At 45.3% G+C, this 20,562-nt stretch overlaps 1 protein-coding gene across 2 annotated transcripts in view; it reads left to right on the top strand.

Moving 5' to 3' along the window:
• The window catches only part of MTOR (mechanistic target of rapamycin kinase), a 105,494-nt gene that overhangs the window by 46,035 nt on the left and 38,897 nt on the right, over positions 1–20,562 (top strand). For both annotated transcript variants that reach the window (XM_031962867.1, XM_031962868.1), the window contains exons 29-30: positions 16,264–16,339; positions 20,143–20,282. In XM_031962867.1, the coding sequence (XP_031818727.1) occupies positions 16,264–16,339; positions 20,143–20,282 (216 nt within the window). The remainder of the gene's footprint in view (positions 1–16,263; positions 16,340–20,142; positions 20,283–20,562) is intronic.

Raw genomic sequence — 20,562 nt, forward strand, 5'->3', positions numbered from 1 at the left:
CCAGTTAGCTTAGCCTGCTGGACTGTGACCCTGCCAGGGCCTGGCTGGTCTGTATTAGAGAACAGGCTGGAGTCAGAAGAGGGTCCAGATCCAGCTCTAAAAATTATATAAGGTGAGACCCGAAGGGATCCAACTGGAAACGAGAATCCCTATTCACCCATGGAGTCCTGTGAATGTAATTCATGCTGCGTTAATGGGAATCGGCTCCCTTGTACGTGTTACATTTTGGCAGAGCAGCGGATGCCTTTTTAAATAGATTGGTTATTCTTTTGTTTGATCATCACTGCTTCTGCAGCAAAATTCCTGCTCTATCTGGATCTTAGCACTGTCTTATGCCTGCTTAAACATTTCTCAGCTGTCTTTTCCTATAACTTTTCTTGAAGTTTAGACTAGGAATCTTTCTAGTGACTTAGAAGAAAAAAAAAATCGCAAAAACAAGGATTAGAGATCTCTAGAGTCTTTGAAAAGAAAAGTTGTACCTTGTCCCATAAGACCTGTCCTCTTGATAGAATTTCTCTCCTCTTATACTTTGTCTCCATGGGAGATAGGGTTTGACTAGTTTTCCAAGACTTGTCATTTTGCAAGAAGGTATATACAGAACTGGAATGCATGTGACTGTGGATCACGATGCCTTAGTGCAGAAAAGAAATCAAAACTTTGTGGATTCCCTGAGGTAGAAGCCATATTTCAGATACACTCTTTGAGATCATCATGGTTAGCAAGAGCCTGATACTTCAATGAAAGTCATTGGCCTGAAAAAAGCCTTACTGCTGATTCCACTGGTTGTCAATATTATCCTCAAGTTATTCTGTACTGGCTTCTATCCTTCCCAGGAGAATGTAAATTCCTTGAGGGCAGGAATTGTATTTCATCTTATGTCTTTTTTTATCCCTAGCGTCTTGTACACGCTAGACACTTATTCATGTAATTTTGTTAAACACCTGTCAGGATTTCCTTCATCTTCTTCATCTAAAGGATAGTGATTCTGCCTTATCCTAAAAATGCTCCCATTGGCATTTTAAGAAGCTTCTGTAGCAGAGATACTTCTAATATGTTTGGATGGGGTATCTTTTTCAAAAGGAGCAGGCTAGGCAAAGGAAGAAAGAGGTTGCAGTAACTTTGTATATTAAGAAAACATTCATTTGAAGCAATGCAGGAACAGGGAAAGAACAAGGTGAAGCCCAAAAGAAGCAAAATCAGAATGGATCATGTCACCAGACTTAAAATTATCTGGATGTCTGCTAGAGTTTGCTCATACTCTCTCAATCCTTCCTTTCCTCCCTCCTCTTTCCTCCTGCCTCTGTCTCCTCCCTTTCCTTTGCTTTTCTCATTCTCTCTTCTCTCCATTCCCCCTCCCCAAGAATTCCTAATATTTCCTTGCTTAGCTTCTTGACTGTTTCATTCAAGGTGGGTTAACCAGTGAAGGGAAGGTTTTTTCCCAGATTTCATTCTCACCTATAATGAGGTTTTTAGAAGGTAGAAATTAGGGAGTTTTAGGGGAAAAAAAAATATTTTCCGTCTTAGAGAATTTTTGAAAGAGGAAAAGAATGTTTGGAATGAACTGAGTTGTGGGCTATGTTTTGGGAGAGTAAATTTCAAAGAATTCAAAGAGTTAAAATTCCATGAACTAAAATTCTCTAGGGGAAATCAGCCCAGGAAAGGTAGTAAGTTTTCAAGAAATTCTGGAAATACAAAAAGGAACAGTTATGAAGAGGGAAGGTGTCTTTTAAAAAAAAAAAAATGTATGTGCACAAGGAACTCATTGATCAACTTAGATCTTTAAAAAACATATAATTCTGGGAGATGACTAAAAACCATTACATTTAATTCCCAATCCCTATATTTTTGCCCATCTGCATTTTGGATTTCCTTCACAGGCTAATTGTACAATATTTCAGAGTCCGATTCTTTTTGTACAGCAAAATAATAGTTTGGTCATGTATACTTATTGTGTATCTAATTTCTGTTTTAATATATTTTACATCTACTGGTCATCCTGCCATCTGGGGGAGGGGGTAGGGGGAAGGAGGGGAAAAATTGGAACAAGAGGTTTGGCAATTGTCAATGCTGTAAAGTTACCCATACATATAACCTGTAAATAAAAGGCTATTAAATAAAAAATAGAAAAAACACATATAATAGAAATAATGATAGATAACAGAATGAATGTGAAAGTATGACACAGTTTTAAGACTGTCAGGAGTGTTAAAGCTCTTAATAAGCAGAAGTGGGTAAATAAAAGTAACAGAAAGAATTTTTTAAAACATTGGAAGGATCATAGAAGGATATGTCCCTTCTATTGCTTACAGTGGGTAGATAGGTGACTGCCAAGGACAAAGACAGAAGTCATTTCTACTGAAACTATTAAAGCTCATTTTCTCTGCTGAGGAGAAAATATTTTGGACTAGAAAGGTCAAAACAAAAGGGCAGGATCTGATACCCAAAATGAGTAGGGAATAGATAGTGAGCATCCAGCTGCCTTTAAGTTCAGAAGAAAGTTGTCTTGGGCAATGGATATGAGTGTTGACCCACTGTCATTCATCTTTGAAAGATTATGGAGAGCAGAAGAGATCCCATAGAATTATTAGAGAAGGCAAGGGTCCTAATTTTCAGAAAAGGAAAGAAAATGGAAGGCTGGAAGCCATAAGCCATTGAGATTCTTTTTTGACTCAATAGAATTCTAGAATATATTTTTAAAAGGATGTTTGATGAACCAACTAGTTAAGGAAGTAGGGATTAAAAACAAAACAATCCAGCACGTCTTCATTAAGAACAGCAAACTAAGCGAATTTCCTTTTTGGACAAAATTACTGATTTGGTACAGGTCCTATTCATGTAGTTTGCCTGGCTAACGTTTGACCACTTCCCATACACTTCTTGTGGACAAGATGGAGGGATGTTCATTCTAGATGGCAGTACAGTCGGGAGGTCACAGAACTGGCCAGATGGCTGGACCCAAGGAGAAGTTTTTAGTGGGTGGATGCCGGCTCAGAAGGAGGTTACCAGTTTACACCCCTCTGCCTGCCGTGTGCTGTGCTCTGTGCCGGCCCCCCCAGGACCGGCTTTGCGAGTACAAGACAGCGCGGCTGTGTGTGCCGCAGGCTCAGGATGCAGAAGCCCAGTGCAGTGTCAGGCCCGTTCAGAGGCGCGCTGTCGAGGGCTAGGACCGTCCACAAGAGAGCCCTGTGTCCAACGGTGGCTCGCATTTCTGTCGTGGTGCCGTCGTTTTTAGTCGGGTCCGACTCGCCGTGTCAAATAGAAGAGTAACAATTTGCTGTGAGCTTCTCCAGTCCGTTTAGGGATGGGGAACGGAGGCAGGCAGGCTAAGGTGACCTGCCCGGGGTGGCACAGCCAGGACGCGGCCCAGGCCGGATTGGAACTAGGGAGAAATCTTCCTGACTCCAGGCCTGGCCTTTGACGCATGATGGCGCCCCCTAGTAGCCAACTAACATTTAGCTAGTGTATTAATAAGTAACTGGAATGGCCAGGGGCCTTGAGAGCTTGCCCCATTGGGACTGATTGAGAGAACTGGGACTATTTTCCTTGGGAAAAGGAGACAGAAGGATGGGTGTTTTCCAAGTGTCCGGAAGAGTTAGGCTTGGCCCCAAGATCATTACAGAAAGAGAAATTGAGGTTTGGTTGAATTAAGGGACGGCTGCCTCCCAAAGGGAAAGTGGATAGCCTGATTCTGGAGCTACCTGAACCTTACCTAAGGTTTTTGAGCAACTAATGGCCACTTTTTGGTGAGTGGATGTAGAGGAGATTCCTGAGATCAAGAATGGATTGGACTGATTGGTCACTGAAGTTCTTTCCAACACTGAGATCGTACAAAATACTAAAAACCATGATGTACATGTAATACATATGGCCCAAAGTCATCTCTTTCTACCTCTCTGTATTGCTATAATGCAGTCTGAGTCCTTTTCCATATCTAGAGCATCCATCTCTCTCAGAGGTCACTAGAGATACCATAATAGGCCAGGATTGGCCAGGCTGGTCTGTTACCTCAGATTCAATGTTAGAATGAAATAAGACACTTGTGGTCCACTTAACAATTAACCAAAGGAGATTTACTTGACTATAACAGGGGAAGGACATTCAGAGCAGGAGAGAGGGTTCATGGAAGTTATGGCCTCGATTCAGCTGAGCCCAGCTTTCCTGTGCTGGGGTTGGTCACGCTGCTGGTCTTTGTCAGAAATCTGAAAGATTAGCCTTTCACAGGCTGGCTCTTTGTATACTCAGACCCCACCCCACCCCACCCCAGCCCCGGGGGAACTACCCCAACAGACCAGGCCTTATTCCTCTATGACAATGAGGTCTTGAGGACAGTTTCAACACCTTTTAAGGAAAAAACCAGCCTAACCTCCAAGGAGCAAGACTTTTGGATACTAAACCCATCACAGATACTAAAAGTGTTTTTTTTTTTTTTTTTTTCATCTAAAAGAAAGGTCACAAAATGACTGAGGTTTGCCCAGGTTTGTTTCCTGGGCTGCTGCTGTATGCTCAAGTATGAAGGAAGCCACAGCCTTAACACCTTTATTCAGAGGTGGCACTCAGACAAGTCTACCTGTCTTAGCTTCTGGCAGCATTAGTTCCCCATGCCCCCAGAAACCTGCACTCAAATCATCAGGCTCCACCGGAGGCCCCCAAAAAACTGTTTTTGTTTTTTTGATCTCCTTGCCTCCAAATGGGATCATGCTTCTTTCTACCACAGTAGCATTTTGAGCACTAAATCCTCAAGTGATTTCTTAGCTCTTGCCTTGGCAAGCAGGGAAGCTTGGAGTGTGTTGGCTTACTGGCCATTTTTTCTCATCTGTTTCTAATATTCTCCGATCAGAAAATGATTCCTAGTGAGTACCCTTGCATGGGCTGAAAGTGACTTACCCATACTTACCAACCCTATGATATTCCTTTCCAGGAAAGGTGATGAGTAGTTAGACCCTCTGAAGTACCTCAGATTCAGCAATTATGCCTCTTTACTGGCATCTGCTTCCTGGAAACAAACCCTTGATGCTTGTATAAGATTCTTTTCAACAGTTGGATTTTCCCTAGAGTTGCTGAAGCTTTTCTTCCCAAGTTGTTTAGCTGGCTGAATGTAAATAAATCTGAAGATTGGAAAAGTGAGCCAGAAAAGGAAACGTCCCACGCCAAAAAATTGGGTTTTCCAAAGCAGACACAAGTCAAGTGTCCCTTCTTCCCAGCATTGCTCCAATGGTGAAAATTAAACTCTGATCTGGAAGAGAAGCCAGGCAAGCATTCTTGAATATTGGGGAAGAAAGGAGAGCATTCTTTTTTCTCCTAATCCCTGGCCCTGACTTCCACTCAACATCTTCACTCAACTGTTCTTTGATAGTCATGACATATATTTTCTGCAGGCAAATTATTCTGAAGACCCCATGGCTTTTTCCCTTTCCCACCATTGGTGATGAAGCATCATTAAGGACCTGTAGAAATATACCTTCTGTTCTTTTTGCAGGGAAGAAACCAACCCTGCTTTCATTTTGCACAGAAGCAGTTAGATGTTTCACAGTGATGTGAAAGCTTGCTTTTTACAGAGGGATTTGGAACCCATACCCTGCTGGGAACATCCTTGAAGTGGTCCATCCATCTCTCATTTTTTAGTGAGTTAGCTGGCCTTTTCCTGGACGTCTCTGAGAAAGAATTAATTCCTATGTCTCCCAACCCTTTAAAGAGTATTGATTTGAGAGTAGTTGAGATAAAGAAGATTATAGGATCAAGTAAATACTTACCATCCTAAAAGAATCTACCTTTTTAATGATGATAAGTATGTTAATATTTGAATATTGGAAATCCAGATTCCAGATTCACAGCTTGCTTTGTTGAGTAGGGTACCAATTATTCTGTTAAGGCTTGGACTCACTGCCTTGTGAGGAGGGACTAATTGGCAAAGGGCCCTAAGAATTGTCTTTCTTCCCAGCTGGGGAAGACAAGAAACAACCTCTGGTGAGGGGTAGAAGGGGGCAGGATTTTTCAGATGCAGACGGAGTTTTCAACATCCAGAAAGGAAAAAAGAAAAGAGAATTAGAGAAGAAAAAACAGGGTGAGGGAAAGTGGAGTTTGATCACTTGAATATTCAGGTTCTTCTTTATGGTGATTGCTCAATTCAGTCGTCTGACTCTTATTGCCATAGATACTGGGCTGGGGGCAGCTAGGTGGCACAGTGGATAGAGCATCAGCCCTGAAGTCAGGAGGACCTGAGTTCAAATCTTGCCTTAGACACTTAATACTTCCTAGCTGTGTGACCCCAATTGCCTCAGCAAAAAAAAAAAAAAAAAAAAGATACTGGGCTGGTTTATATTTCCTTCTCCAGCTCATTTGACAGATGAGGAAGCTGAGGCAAACAGGATGAAGTGACCAGTCACATTGCTAGTAAGTGTCTGAGGCCAGATTTGACTGCTGAATGCTCAATGTACCAAGTTCTTTATCCTTTTCAAGATTCTCAGCTTTGTTCATTTTTTTTATCCTTTTCAGACACTGAAAACTAGTTCTCATTCTTCTCATAACAAACTCCTGAGTACCTACTGCTTGCTAGGCACCTAGCAAGATGGAAAGATAATTAAGATTTAGTCTCTGCCTTTAAGGAGTATATGCTATAGTAAGAAACTAAGGTACACTAAGAAATGGTATCTTGGAAAACAAAAATAACTGGCCCTTTTCTCCCAATTCCAAGGAGGTATTCTTGAGTAGAATTCTGGTAAATCCAGAGTTCCATTCTATTCCTGCTCCCCATCCCCCTGACATATTTTGCTCTATCCAAGATCTTGGCTTTAGGATGGGCAGGTGACTTATGTATACAGCATTAGAGATAAAGCGGTGCTTAGCATCATAGAGTGGAATGAGGGTAGGACAAATATAAGAGCTCCCTGCAAAGCTGGACTTCTCTCTGGAAAAGGTGTGCCCTTTACAGACCATCCCTCCACCAAGAGGGATTGAATGACTCCATCCCCAGAAGCTCCAGCAATGTCTACGGACCCCAGCCAAGGCTTTGATGGGAAGGTGGGACAAAGGACAGGCCCTTGCTGCTCTGGGCGGCCCCCAGGAGCGAGGATGCTCCCCTCCAGTCTGGGGCCTGGCCATCCTGTCTGAGTGGAAAACAGGCCGGTCATTCTTGAAGAATGTAACGGAACTTGAGATGATAGCGCCTGAACAACCGATTAGCGACAGGGATAGCTCGGCTGGCTGTGTGAGGGGAGCTGGAGCCGGACCGAGCACTCTCAGGAGACGCACAAAACTTACCTCACGGCATCTTAATTCCAAACACATGTCCCAAAGGTGTTGACACTGCTCCTTGCAAGGCTAAGCCTGGCTTTAACTGTTGCTCCTTGGCTTCCAGGAAAAGTACCCAGCCCTGTTCCTCCCTCTCTCTCTCATCTGCTCCCCCACTTCCCCAGCACGGAGAAAGAGCATTTGGTCCAGAGAAGTGAGGATCTGTTCAAAAAACACTCACTTCTCCGCAAAAACACATTCCAGGCCCCTGGACTCACTTGTTTCATAGCCTGTCAGTGTGCCACCAATAATCTGTACCCCTCTTGAAAATGCAAACAGAATGGAAAGGAAACTTTTTATATAACTGAAGCACAAGCAACAAATGTGACTTTATAGCTTCAAACTTCTGGTGCTTAAATACCTCCTATTCACCCATACCCACAAAACCAGATCTGTTACCTATAGTCAGTAGAGCTCAAATTTATTTCTGGCTGCTACTAGCCTCCTGTAGGGTAATATAACAACTGGCCTTTATAAAGCATCTTTCAAGACCTGAAGCAGATTGCTATTTATACAGCATAACATAATTTACTTGTGACACGTTGCCCCAAGCCTTCAGGGTGCTGCTACAGGTGGGCCTTCTGCTGTGAATGGTGATTCAGGTTAGAGGTTCCCCAGGCTCTCATTGCTCCCAGGCCTTGGTGGGGCCATGCCGATGCAGACCCTCGCTCTGCCCTGTCTGGCACTCTTGATCGACGCCGTTCAGGTGAAGGTGCAGAGCTGCCCGACTCCAAGAAGTATCCCAGAAGGTTCATAGGAGCAGCCAGGTCTGTGCCTGATGACCTGTGCTTGGGAGCCCCCGAGGAAACAGCTTCAGGCAGGCTGCCCCTGGCTTCCTTCCCTGGACTCCTGTCTACCTCTAGGAGGGAAGCAAAGAGCCCAGGACGGCGGGCTCACTGTGTCGGCCAACAGGCCCCCTTGAAGCAGAGGACGTGGAAAGGGGGTAAGGAGGGGACAGAACTAAGGCAGCACCAGAAATGGGAGCCGTGCTCATTGTGGAAGAATAAAAGATAATGGCCAATTTGTCAGGAAGTGGTGACAAGAAAGATAAAGTTGGAAGTAATTAACTGGCTGACACTCTGGGAGTGACGCGCCTGCCAGGAGCTTCCTAAATCAGCCCAAGCCTCTGAGAGGTGACAGGCATTCATCATTTTTACGGCCCGCCTCTGACAGGGCCCCCGGCGGCACACCGCGCCCGCCAGCTTGTGCTCGTTGACACTCGGAGGACGGCCTTCCACTTAGCGAGCCGAAGGATGCGCTGAGCTCCTCTCCACCCCTGCCAGGAAAGCCTTGTGGACTAGGCGTGAAGGGGCAGGGGCACCCTGGGTCTGAAAGCCAGCACCTGGGTTGTCCTGATGGTCCTTCTCTCCCCCACCTGCTATGAGCCTCTGTGCCCTCTGAGAATCATCTCCTGGCAGTCCTTCGTCTCCCCAGTCCAATCTCCTGTCCTCCCCAACCCCACCTGCCCCTGCCACAGCTGCCACTTTGACATCTCCAGACATTTTGACACATCTGAAATTGCTTACAGAGAAAGGTGAAGATGTGTGGCAAGATGCATTTGCTCCTGGGCCATTCTGGGACCAAACCTTAGGGAATCTGTTGTCATTTGTCCAAGGCTGGTCACCTCTCAGAACAAATCTATTTCATCTCATTTCCAACAACCTGCTAATGTGGTTTGCTCAGAGCCCCAAGGACACAGGGTTCTCCAGCTTAGAAACCTTATAGGAAAAGCCTGCCTCTTTCCCTTCCCCTCCTATTGGAGGGGGAAAAAGTAATTCTTCCAAAGTTCTTGACACAAATCAATGAAATTATGATCCTACCAGACCCAGGAGTACTATTTTCACCTGCCTCTGAATTTAAATTGGGTAGCTCTGAGGATTTTCAATCTCTCCCTTGCTTTTGCCTGCAGTCTGCATTTAAATTGGCGAAATACATGTCAAGTCACACTCTCCTTCCCTGTAACATTTCAAAAGCTCTCACTTTACTTTCTCCCTTAATTGCTGTCTTTTCCCTTTCAAATCACCACAATCAAAAGGAGACCCACTTGCTTTTCATTTCCTCAGGCTCTTCTATTGCTGTTACCAAAGTCCCTGAGAAGTTAATTGGGTAGCTGATAAAATACGGAATCCAGCTTCCCTGCCTTCTTTCTATGGTTCATGTAGGAATAACAAAATGGTATTTATAATATACTGAACAGAACTGGGTCTCTGTGAGAGAGGAGTGGTAGAAAGAATATGGTGGAAAGTCCTCACTAGCCCTTAACATTTTAAGGATCAAAAAGCAGCGTCTGGCTTGTTCCCCAAACATAGGTTTGAAATCTCCTCATCCAGACCAGCAGCCCCCGAATCATCCAAACCAGCAGTCCCCAAACATCTGGGTTGCATGTGGTCCCTGCTAAATGCCAGGGGAATTCAGAGAATTCTCACTTGACAGACCAGATGAGATGCTGGTTGTAGGCCACGCTAAAAATAGCAGAGAGCCTAGGCCCAGAGACCCTTGGGAAGCAAACAGTAATGTCCTCAACAAAGTCTCGTTGGAGCCCTTGGTGATGATGTGGAGCTCCCCCAGATGTGACTGTAGCCTGTCTGGGCTTGGCAGCGTGTTGAGGTTGATGGAAAACGGTCATTGCGTCACTTAATCGAGTGAAGGTCATTGGGAAGGGCAAGGACTCTTACAAGAGATAAAGTAGAAATCTAGAAAAGCCAGAGGAGGGACATTAGCAGGACACAGTTAGCATCATTCAAGCTCCCACTGAAGATCATAGCTTAGGAAACCCACAAACTGGGGAAAGGTGGTTAAGGACATCCTGTTTCTCAAGTACATGAGAAAACACTCCTGTCCTTTACAGGGATCACTTGGGGTTTGGCTTGGAGGGGAGAGCAGGAATGAGGGTTACTTTTCCTGCTTTGCTAAGGCCATGAGACCTTCTGGATTTCACCCTCTCCTTTTACAAAAGAAGGTGCTAAGAGACCTTGCTGAGAAAAAACATTGTCTAGCTTAGATGGTCAGAAAGAAGCAATTAGGGTGCCACAGTGTATTTCAAATGAAGCACAGTTGAAAGGGACGGTGCCTGTGGGGATCTCTGCTGCATAAAGAGCTTCTTTCTGTCTTCCCCTTTTTTGGATGGATTGGAGGAGTGTGTGGAAGAGAACACTGTTGACACTCTTGGGTATGTGGGACTGGACCAGAAAAGCTTCAGCGCCGTCCATCTTTGTGCAGAGAGAATCAAAATCATCAGCAGAGTTTCTCATCCTTCCTCCTGCCAATGGGAGGATTTATGGGAAAGATAGCCCCTGAAACTCCAAGAAGTCAAGCATGCCCTCAATGTTTAACAGAGATTTCTGTAATGAAAATTAAGTCCCTGGGACCAGTTGGGGCTTCCCTTTATGTGCGTACATTCCCATGTCTGCCTCCCTGTCCTTTGTGGCATCCCAGGAAAAGGTTCATGGGATCCTTTTCCCCTTTGGCTCCAGTCTCTCCCTGTCATCTGAAACAACACTCGCCGCCTTTGGGCTGTGCTCTGGAGATAGTCTCTGGATACTTGTCTCCTCTGCGCGTAGATTGAACATTAACCAGTAGCAAACATGGGACATCTTTCCTAAGGGGCTCAGGTAGTCGGAAGCCGCTGCTTTTCCACTTCTTCGAGTGGAATCCTGATCTCTTTAGTCTCAGTATTCCTCCTTGGGAGGAACCTCCTGCTCTTCTGGCCCTGGGGAGGTTACACAGGAGAGGGAGGCTGCGTTTGGAAAAAGTGGTCTTACTGTCCTTTGTCTTGGGGGATGTTGCTAATATCTCAACCATCTCAACCATCCCCCTTTCTCTCTTTCTCTCTGTCTCTGTTTCTGTGTCTCTGTCTTTCTGTTTCTGTCTCTCTGTCTTTCCCTTCCCTCCCTTTTTAATATATCTCTCTCCCGCCCTCCCTTTCTGTCTTATAGACATAAGTATCAGTATATATAAGTATATATATATATATATATATATATATATATATATCAGTATATAGTATATATATATATCAGTATATAGTATATAGTATATATCAGTATATATAAGTATAGACATAAGTATTACCCCCACCCTTTCTCTCTCTCTGCTCTTTCCCTTTCCCCCTCCCCAAACTCTTGGCCAGTTTGTTTTTCTTTGGAGCTTTTTGCTGGTCTCCTGTTAGTATTGGTCTGGTTTGTGTTGTGAAACACTCCTCTACTACTTTGAACAATTGCCCCTTTAGAAGACCTCCAGCATTAGTAAGTAAGCCCACAGGAAAGCTTATATACAATGAGCTTTATAAAATTCCAGCTGCCCCATAAAATGGCAGGTTCTCATTAAAGGGGTCTCTTAAGCAAAGGTCCTTTCTCAACAGGAGCCAAGTCTTTGACTCCTCCCCTTAATGTCATGAAAGTCCTTGTGGGTTTGAAACGGACATGTTATAAAAGACAGCTATGTTTCTCCCAGACAGGACACAGAGAAGCCGTGGACTCCTGAGTTCTAAAAGGGCTTGTTGACCCACCTCTTCCCAACATCTGTCCCCACAATTCAGAGTAGAAAGGAGTCTACCTCCTGGACTGTGTAGGCCAAATGAATCCCATGTGAGCTAATCTGTCCCTTTTCCCTTTGCCCATAGAAATCCCTGCCTCAGTGGCCTGATTTACTGTCACAAAGAAAGGCTTTTTAGGATGTGTTTCAGTAGTTTGTAGTAGATAAAAACGGGAAGAATCAAGAAGTGTACGGTTGGAGGTGAGACAGGTGGAGACACCTTATTGCTTTGGGAGTAAATGAATAAAGAGAGAAGGATGTGTGACTTCACAACACAAATATACACACACGTCTAATTTATAACATTGTTAGCTAATTTACAACATCCAACCCATAAACATGTCAAAAATCTATTTAGTATATAAACATAAAATGTCAACTATTTAAACACTATATACATGCACAGATAGTATATGTGAGAGCCCATTAGGTTATAAGTTCCCCAAGTGTGAAGATTGCATCTTTGCTATTCTCAATAAAGTGTTCAACTCATTGCGGTGCTTAGTAAAGACAGGAGGAAGAGGAATGGACTATCTGTCTCAGTTCATCAGTAGGTTGGTAACTTTGAACCAGTTGAAACCTGCTGTGAAACTTCAACAATATCTGTTAGGATTCTCCAATAGAATAGTCTTGTTCACATGGACAGTCCACAAAGGCAAAAGGCCAAAGGGAAAATGTAGCTTAAGAAGAGAGTGTTCTGGAGGAAATGGCAACAGTGTTAATTAGTGATGCTTTCCCTCTGTCTTTGTTTGTCTTGTCTGTCTCTCTCTGAGAAAAAAATACAGTGGCCATTCTTCAATTCCTCACATCAGATAACAGTTGAGGGAAAATGAGAGGCCAGAGAACTGGGTTCCATCAGTCAATTGTTAGGACAATTTTTGGTTAATTCAGTTGTCTTCAATACTAGATGAGAGAAGGGGAAAAGGGAAAACAGGAGGTAGCACATTTTGCTCTTGTCTTTAAAGCTGAAAAGCCTTGAAATTTAAGATAGGGGTGCATACTGATCAGTCAGCATTTATTAAGCACCTACTTTGTGCTGGCGCTGAGAATACAAAGGCAAAAATGAAATAGTCCCTCCACTCAAGTAGCCTTGATTCTCCCTGGAAATAATATGTACTTAAACTACAATAAAGACAAGGTGGGAGGAGGGGGAACAGGAAAGGCTGTGTGGACCACATGTGGAGCACCACATGTGGGCCAACATCCAAACTTAACCTCTGCCCCTACACCTGCTACTTAGGCCACTTACGTTACCAGAAGTGGCTGTGATTTGGTTAGTTTTCACCTGTGCAAGGATCCAGCTCTGGTTCTTAGGCCTTACTGGTCTGAACTGTTCACTCCTCAGAACTGGTCCAGAAGTCTTTTGCTCTTGACCCCCAGAACTGAGCTATGGTTCCTTTGCCAGGGAGTTCTCAGGGCTTTTGTCTTTAGCTGCTTTCTAGATTGTCACCAGGCTCTCTGACCAGCTTAGCCCACTTGGTTCACAATTGTACTGCACTTGTTGCTGCTACCATCACAGCTGGATGTGCCATCCTGGAGCCAGGAAGACCAGACTTGAAATCCCTCAGATACTTGTTAGCTCTGTGACCTTGGGCAGATCACTTCAGCCTGTTTGCCTCAGTTTCTTCATCTGTAAGAATAGCTTAACAGTAGCACCTATCTCCCTAGGACGGAGGATCAAATGAGATGATGTATAAAATCACTTTGGAAAACGCTTATTGTTGGATTGTTTTTTTTTTCAATTATGTCCAACTCTCCATGACCCCATTTGGGGTTTTCTCAGCAAAGATGCTGAAGTAGTTTGCCATGTCCTCCCCTTCATTTTACAGGTGGGAAACTGAGGCAAACAAGGTAAAGCAATTACACAGGGATCTTTTTCTGTCTGAGTGTGATTTCCTTTGTCCCCGTACCTCTTCTGCAATTATAGTCCCAGGGAGTTGCCTGAGGCATTGAGCAGTAATATGATTTGCCATTTTGAATCCAAGGTGGGACTTGAAGCCCTATCTTCTGGATGCAGGTCTCTGTCCTGCACCATGCTGCCTTTCATTGCAGATTATGACGGGATCATCACCTTCTCTGTGCTGGGTTCTCCCCTTCTCTTATTGCTGCCCTAAGAAAACAACTAGCTAGAGCCCCAGAGTCTTCTTCATCTGGAACTTCTGTCATGCACTACCCTAAGAGGCAATCTGGCATAATGAAAAGCCATGGACTAAGGGACTGAAGACCTCAAATCTCAGCTCTGATATTACTCAGTCACCTAGACCCCTCTTTGGACCTCAGTTTCTTCCTCTGAAAAATGTAGATAAAATACTTGCTCAGAGAGCTGGTGTTAAGGAAAGTGCTTTGTAATATTTAGTCATCCTAGGAGTGTGGATTACTGTGACCATCCTTTATTTGTGGAGTTTTGTTCCTAAATTAAGTTTAGCAATTTACATTTTTCTGACTGAAGTTTGCTTTGGGTTGGCCCATCCCTCAAACCTATTGGGAGCTTGGGATCCCATTTCTGCCCTCCTATCACCACACTTGTTAGAGGACAGAAGAAACTCTCCAACTCCTCAACCCTCTTATTGTTGTGTTCCTTGCACACTGAACCGCTGCCTAATCAGCTGTACTCAGGGAGAAGCCCCGTGATCCCACAGGAGTGGTTGGCTGGTGAATGAGACAGCCCTGAGCCTCAGTCCTTCTCCTCTGAGCTAATTCCTAGTCATTTCCTCCTCTTAGAGCTGGTCTCGTGGACATGATGTATTTTTGTCAGTACTATTTTATTTTCCCAAATACAAGTAAAAATAGTTTTCAACATTCATTTTGGTAAGGTTTTGTGTTCCATATTTTTTCTCCCTATCCTCCCCCTCAAGACAGTAAACAATATGATATAGGTTATAAATGTACTATCCTTTTAAACACGTTTCCATATTTGTCATGTTATATAAGAAAAATCAGTCCAAAAGGCAAAAAACTATGAGAAAGAAAAAGCAGAAAGATAAAAATACTATGCTTTGATTCACATTCAGTCCCCACAGTCCTCTCTCTGGGTGCAGATGGCTCTCTCTATCACAAATCTATTGTTCTAAAACAAAAGAAAGTGGGAGATGTAATGGGCCAGAACTCTGGAGGTCCTCCAGAATGTGTCTTGGTTTCTGTGGGGGAGGCAGCACTACCACCATGATAGTCTCTGTCTTGAAGTCTCCCTGAGTCCAGGAGCTTGTGCTCTAGCCTCCAGTCCTCTGTCTTCCCCGAGTCTGTTCCAGTCCCCCAGGAGAGCCACCAGGAGCCTGACCAAAGATGGAATGTCTCTGTCCAGTCCTTGTTAGCTGTTAAATATTCTATTATAATTACATCATCGTAGGTGTGAATCTTGTAGAACTATATTAAGTGCTAAGTACATGTACTGAACTAGAGAACTATTAATCACCATGCTAAACTAGATAACCATTGTCTTATCAGTTCCTCTGAGTTAAGACCTTGTTGTAAGAATCCTTGCCTAAGTACATTTCTCCAAGAGTTCTGACCCATTACAGGAAATGGCTTGAATCACCTCCTGGCTCCACTAGGCCTGTGCCAGAAGCCAGCCAGGTCAGGAAAGTCCCTGGAGAACCAAGGCTAGAGCTTGAGAGCCCCTTATCGAGCTGCTCGTCCACCTACTTACTTACAGGAGAGAAATGGAGTCTGCAGGTGGTGGGTCTTGGCCAACATCATTTGAGCATTGAATAGCAGAGGCGAGACTCCGACGCCAGCCCTCGCTCTGTTGCCATCTGAACCCGATTGCAGATATGGGCTCTATAACTTGATTGAACAAATAATCAGTACTTACCAGGCACCTGGCCTTGACAACAGTGCAGAGCAGAACAGCCTCCCCCCACCCCCAGCCTAATCCACAAGAGAAGGAGGAAGGGAAGGGAGGAAAAGAGCATCTGCACTGAGGAAGGGCATGGCCAGAATGCCCTGAGCATCCTCAGAGCTCCCAGCCTCAGAGAGGAGAAAGCTTCCCAGGGGCCCCGAGTTGCTGATGCATGCTCTTGGGCCACTTACACACTTGGCTGCCCTTGGTGGCGGCCCTGGTTCCATCAGTGTCCCTTGGGTCCGTGAAGCCCCCAAGAAGTGCAGTTCCACAGCGTGCTTTATCTCTGGGAACGTCAGAGGAGCATTTTCTGTTTGTGAAGCCAGTATGGTCTTTGATCCGTGGCGGGCATCCGGAGGCAGCTGGTGGGCCGGGTGCCCCCAGGAAGCTCTCAGTGTCCACTGGGTGGCCACCAAGGCCACCTTCTTGATTGCATCACCCCAAACTGAGTAAGAGCACAGTACTCCACAGGAGATCATTCGAGCTGGCCTTTCCAGGCCGGAGGACAGTCGGTCTGCCCAGGGGGCCGGTGGGCTTCTGCGGGATCCCTAGCATCTCACAGCCCCAGCTCTGAGAGGATAACCACCTTCTCTTTGTTCTCCTAGCATCAACAACAAGCTGCAACAGCCAGAGGCAGCAGCTGGGGTGCTGGAGTACGCCATGAAACACTTTGGAGAGCTGGTGAGTCCTTCCCTTGGCTGGGGAAAGCAGCCCAAGAGGATGAGGGCACAGGAGCCTGGCCTAGCATCCAGGCTCGCCTCATCCCCGACATAGCCCCTTGCTGGGTCTTAGACACCCCTTAGAGAGAGAGCTAGTTTATATGTAAGTGGGAAAATAAAATATTAAATGTAGGAAAAATTATACAAGAGAGCCAGTATCGGTGCAACACTGAAATACTTATTCTTCTTGGCCCTTCAATGTGTGAGAAGCACTTTCTGTTTTTATCGCGTGGGATCCTGTGAGGCCGACGCTGTTCTCCCCCTTTTATAGAAAGGAAACTGAGCCGAGAGACTCGAGACCGTTTGCTCAGGATCACAGGGCAAGGTTAACTCTTGGGTCCTTGTGCTGAGTCTAGCGCTCTGTCCGCAAGGCCATGTCACTGTACCCGGTTTAGGAACCTTGGGCTCAAGTCCCGCTGCCCAGCGGTCTGACTGCAGCAAGCCATTTCCCATCTCTGGGCCTCAGTTTCTGCGTCTCTAAAATGATGGGGTGGGCCTAGACCAGGGCTTCTTAAACCTTTCCATTCCTGGCCCCAAGAAATTTTTAAGTCACCCCACGTATATAGATATATAAAATGGGTTTGCAAATCAAACTTTGTATTGAATTTTTTGGGAGTCGAGGAGATTCTGTGATTGGGAGAGAGCAGAGCCACACATCACATGGCTGATAAACTTCCCTCTTTAATGCGCTGTGTCTTCAACTTGGTGTAATGGCTCAGAAAGCACATCTACAAGTACCAATACGCTCCCAGGGGCATCTGACATTCATCTTGTATTTTGTGGAAGGAAAGAGATGGAGCCAAGAGGTGCTCAGTTCTCCCCAGAACAGATAGCACTTTCTTTTGGCATCTTCAAAGGCAAGTCTGGGATGTGTGGCTGAAAGAAGGTCCCTACATTCTGGTCTGCTGGATCTCAACCATGGCAGCCCAGATGTCAGCTTCAAGTCAAAGTTTGCTCCATCTCTGTGGTCCGGAGAGAGCTGCTACCTGGAGGAGCTTTGCCTAAAAGAAGGCCCTAATTTACTTTTTATGTGTTTGTTGAGCACCTCTTAAGCTCCATAGGAATTTGCATTTCTTGGTGGAGTCCGCTCTCCTTCAACACAGCTGATCCAAGCGCCTTCTCATTAGATGTCAGTGTGGTCCCACATAAACCTTGCCATTTTTGTAGTCTTCCATAGTTTTGTATCCTGCTTTCAGCCACACGGCCCAGACCCCCACCCCCACCCCCGCTGCCTGCTTGCTCTGAAGAGCTCTGCCCTGTGCAAATGCACACCAAGAATTCAGGGAGAGGGGCAGGCTCATACACCTCAGGAAAGGAATTGAAGCAGCCTTCTGAACAGTTTTGCTGTAAGTCGTCACCTTGCAGTCAATCTTTTTTCTAGTTTTTCTCTTTGGGGCCAATTAGAGTCAAGCTGCGAAGAAGGTGGGCTGTCCCATGTGGTTCTGCCCCATGCACAACAGGCCCAGTTCCAGCAAATGGTAAAACAAAATAGCCACAAGATTAGTGCAGAGACAGTGGGAGGTAGGACTGGAGCAGCTAGAGTTCTGCCACAGGTGAGAGGCCCACTAGACTTCTTCAATCAGCAACTATTCAAAACAAAAACTTAAGGAAGTGCCTGGTGTGAGCAGAGGAAATGCAAAAACTGGATAAGGCAGGATCCCACGCTCAGGAGCTCCCCCTCTAATGGAGGGCCAGGAAACCAACCCAGAAGTAGAATATCCGATAATTTATGATAAGTGTGCCAGTGAAAACCAAACCGTATTGCTGAACCTTAGAGAAAAAGAAAAATACAGCCCTTTCCTGGCCACTCCTCCGAGCCCCCACAGCCATGTAGCCCAAGTGTCCACATGTCCCATGTGAAAAGAGGCCTACAAAATGTGTGGTGCAGATTAGCAGCCCCAGAAATGTCTCAGTGAATGGTGTGCAGAACAAGTTTGTATGCCCTAAGAACTGCATTGGAAAAAGTCAGAGAGTTTTCTGAGGTAACTTTAATTTTCCTCACTGGAAACCCATAGAAACCCTGCCCTCTTCCCCAAAGGTGAAGGGATACAAGCTGGGTACAAAAGGAAGTTGGCTTTGGCCTGATGGTCAGGGTTCCTAGCTAGGGATTCCTTCATAGAGGAAGAAGCCATTTGAATTGGTCTTTTAAATTTTGTCATCTTTTGTTTTTATGCTACCTTCATTTCAAAATCTGTCTCTCCCAGAAAACTGTCCCTTGTAATAAATAATGAAAAGGAAAGAAAAGGGGTGACCAGGAGGGCCACATCATCTGAGTCTGGTGATTGTCCCACAAACGGAGAAAAGGAGGAGGTACCTTTCCTGTTCTTTTCTTCAGGGTCAAGCCTAGGGATAGCTAGAGATTTAATTCCACGAAGAGTTCAAGAAAACGGAAACCTTTGGGAGACATTTCAGCATTTGTTAGTGATTCCGTTTCCCAAGGCAGGCCCAGGATTACATTGTCCATACAGAACCATGTCGTTTAAAAGTCACTCTCTGGGCAGCATCTGCCATAGCTTGACAGAAGTTCTTCAGCTGGTGGTACCATAGCCCCAAAGATAAACTCAGATGGGAATAGGCAGAGAAAGCACCTAAAAAACATGCCAGTCCTCTCTTAAAATTTGGGACTGCCTTTGAGAGTCAGCTTCTGTTGCTTTAAGACTCCACCTGACATTATTTCTACCTTCTGGATGCAATTCTCCCTGTGCAAAAAGAGAACTGTTTGGTTCTGCACACATATATTGTATTTAGGATATACTGCGACATATTCAACATATAAAGGACTGCTTGCCATCTAGGGGAGGGGGAGGAGGGAGGGAGGGGAAAAATCGGAACAGAAGTGAGTGCAAGGGATAATGTTGTAAAAAATTACCCTGGCATGGGTTCTGTCAATAAAAAAAATATTATAATTTAAAAAAAAAAAAAGACTCCACCTCACTCAGTGCTGCTCACGTGGAGGTCTGTGAGTTTGAGCGTGGCCCCAGCTCTGCCCAGGACCCACAGGACCATCATGGAATTCATCCACTGGCCCTGCCACAAGCAAAGCTGCCAAGGACTCAGCAAGAGGGAACATTGGTGGAGCATCCAGAGACGGGGACAGGGAGGGGGGGGAGTGGACATATAAAGGTTTCCAAGCAGACTTCTTTTATTTCCTCAAAGTTATAATCCATTAAGGAAAAACCCAGAGATTAAAGAGCTAAAAAGAGGAAGGCTTCTGCTCCAACAAATGTGTGCTCATTTATGGCCAGCAATTATGCAAGCCCCAGCCTGTCTTGTGAGGTTAGACCACAACCCTCGGAAAGCAGCTGCCGCTCCCGCTACCTGACCCAGCTCTAACACTTATACCAGGGAGGCCCTGGCAGCCTTGTCCCCCAGCAGGGCTGCCCTTCCACCCCTCACCAGCCTCGGGGCCCTGTGTCCTGCTCTGGGGACTCGAGCCCATGAGTAAGGCAGGCAGGGACGTGTGGGGAGAAGGGACCCAGGCCAGCATTTGCTCTCAGAATATCCTGGCATTGTTTCTGACATTAGAGGCACCAGCATTTCGGGCCGGTACCAAAGCAGATGCCTCCAAGTGTGTTGAAATTCTTTGCCCAGACACAGACTTGAATAAACCAGGAAATTAAATGGCATCCACAGTGTGCTTTTCAAATCAAACATACAGGCCAGCACCTAAGAAGAATGTGTGGCGTACAGTGTGTCCCGGCTGCCCCACAAAGTCCCCAGCACGTAAATCATAGCCAGAACTCTTCTCTGTCTCCCACCTGACAGGAGATCCAGGCTACCTGGTATGAAAAGCTTCACGAATGGGAAGATGCTCTGGTCGCTTATGACAAAAAGATGGACACAAACAAAGATGACCCTGAGTTAATGCTGGGCCGGATGCGCTGCCTGGAGGCCTTGGGAGAATGGTAAGCCAACATGATGGGATGAAGGGTCTGTTTAAGATTGACCTTTTAGTCACTCATTAAATCCCCATCTCCACCTTATTGGACTTGGTCTTCCATATAACACCATTATTGTTTCCTAAAACCAGCCTGTCTCTCTCTTTCACACACACACACAAACTCTCTCTCTCTCTCTCTCTCTCTCTCTCTCTCTCTCTCTCTTGCGTGCACGCACATTTTCCCTTCCCCCACCCCCATAGACCCCTGTCTTCTAACTGCACTTTAACAAAGTAATGTGACACTG

The sequence above is a fragment of the Sarcophilus harrisii genome, chromosome 3 (genome assembly GCF_902635505.1).
Source record: "Sarcophilus harrisii chromosome 3, mSarHar1.11, whole genome shotgun sequence".
Taxonomy (NCBI): Eukaryota; Metazoa; Chordata; class Mammalia; order Dasyuromorphia; family Dasyuridae; genus Sarcophilus; species Sarcophilus harrisii.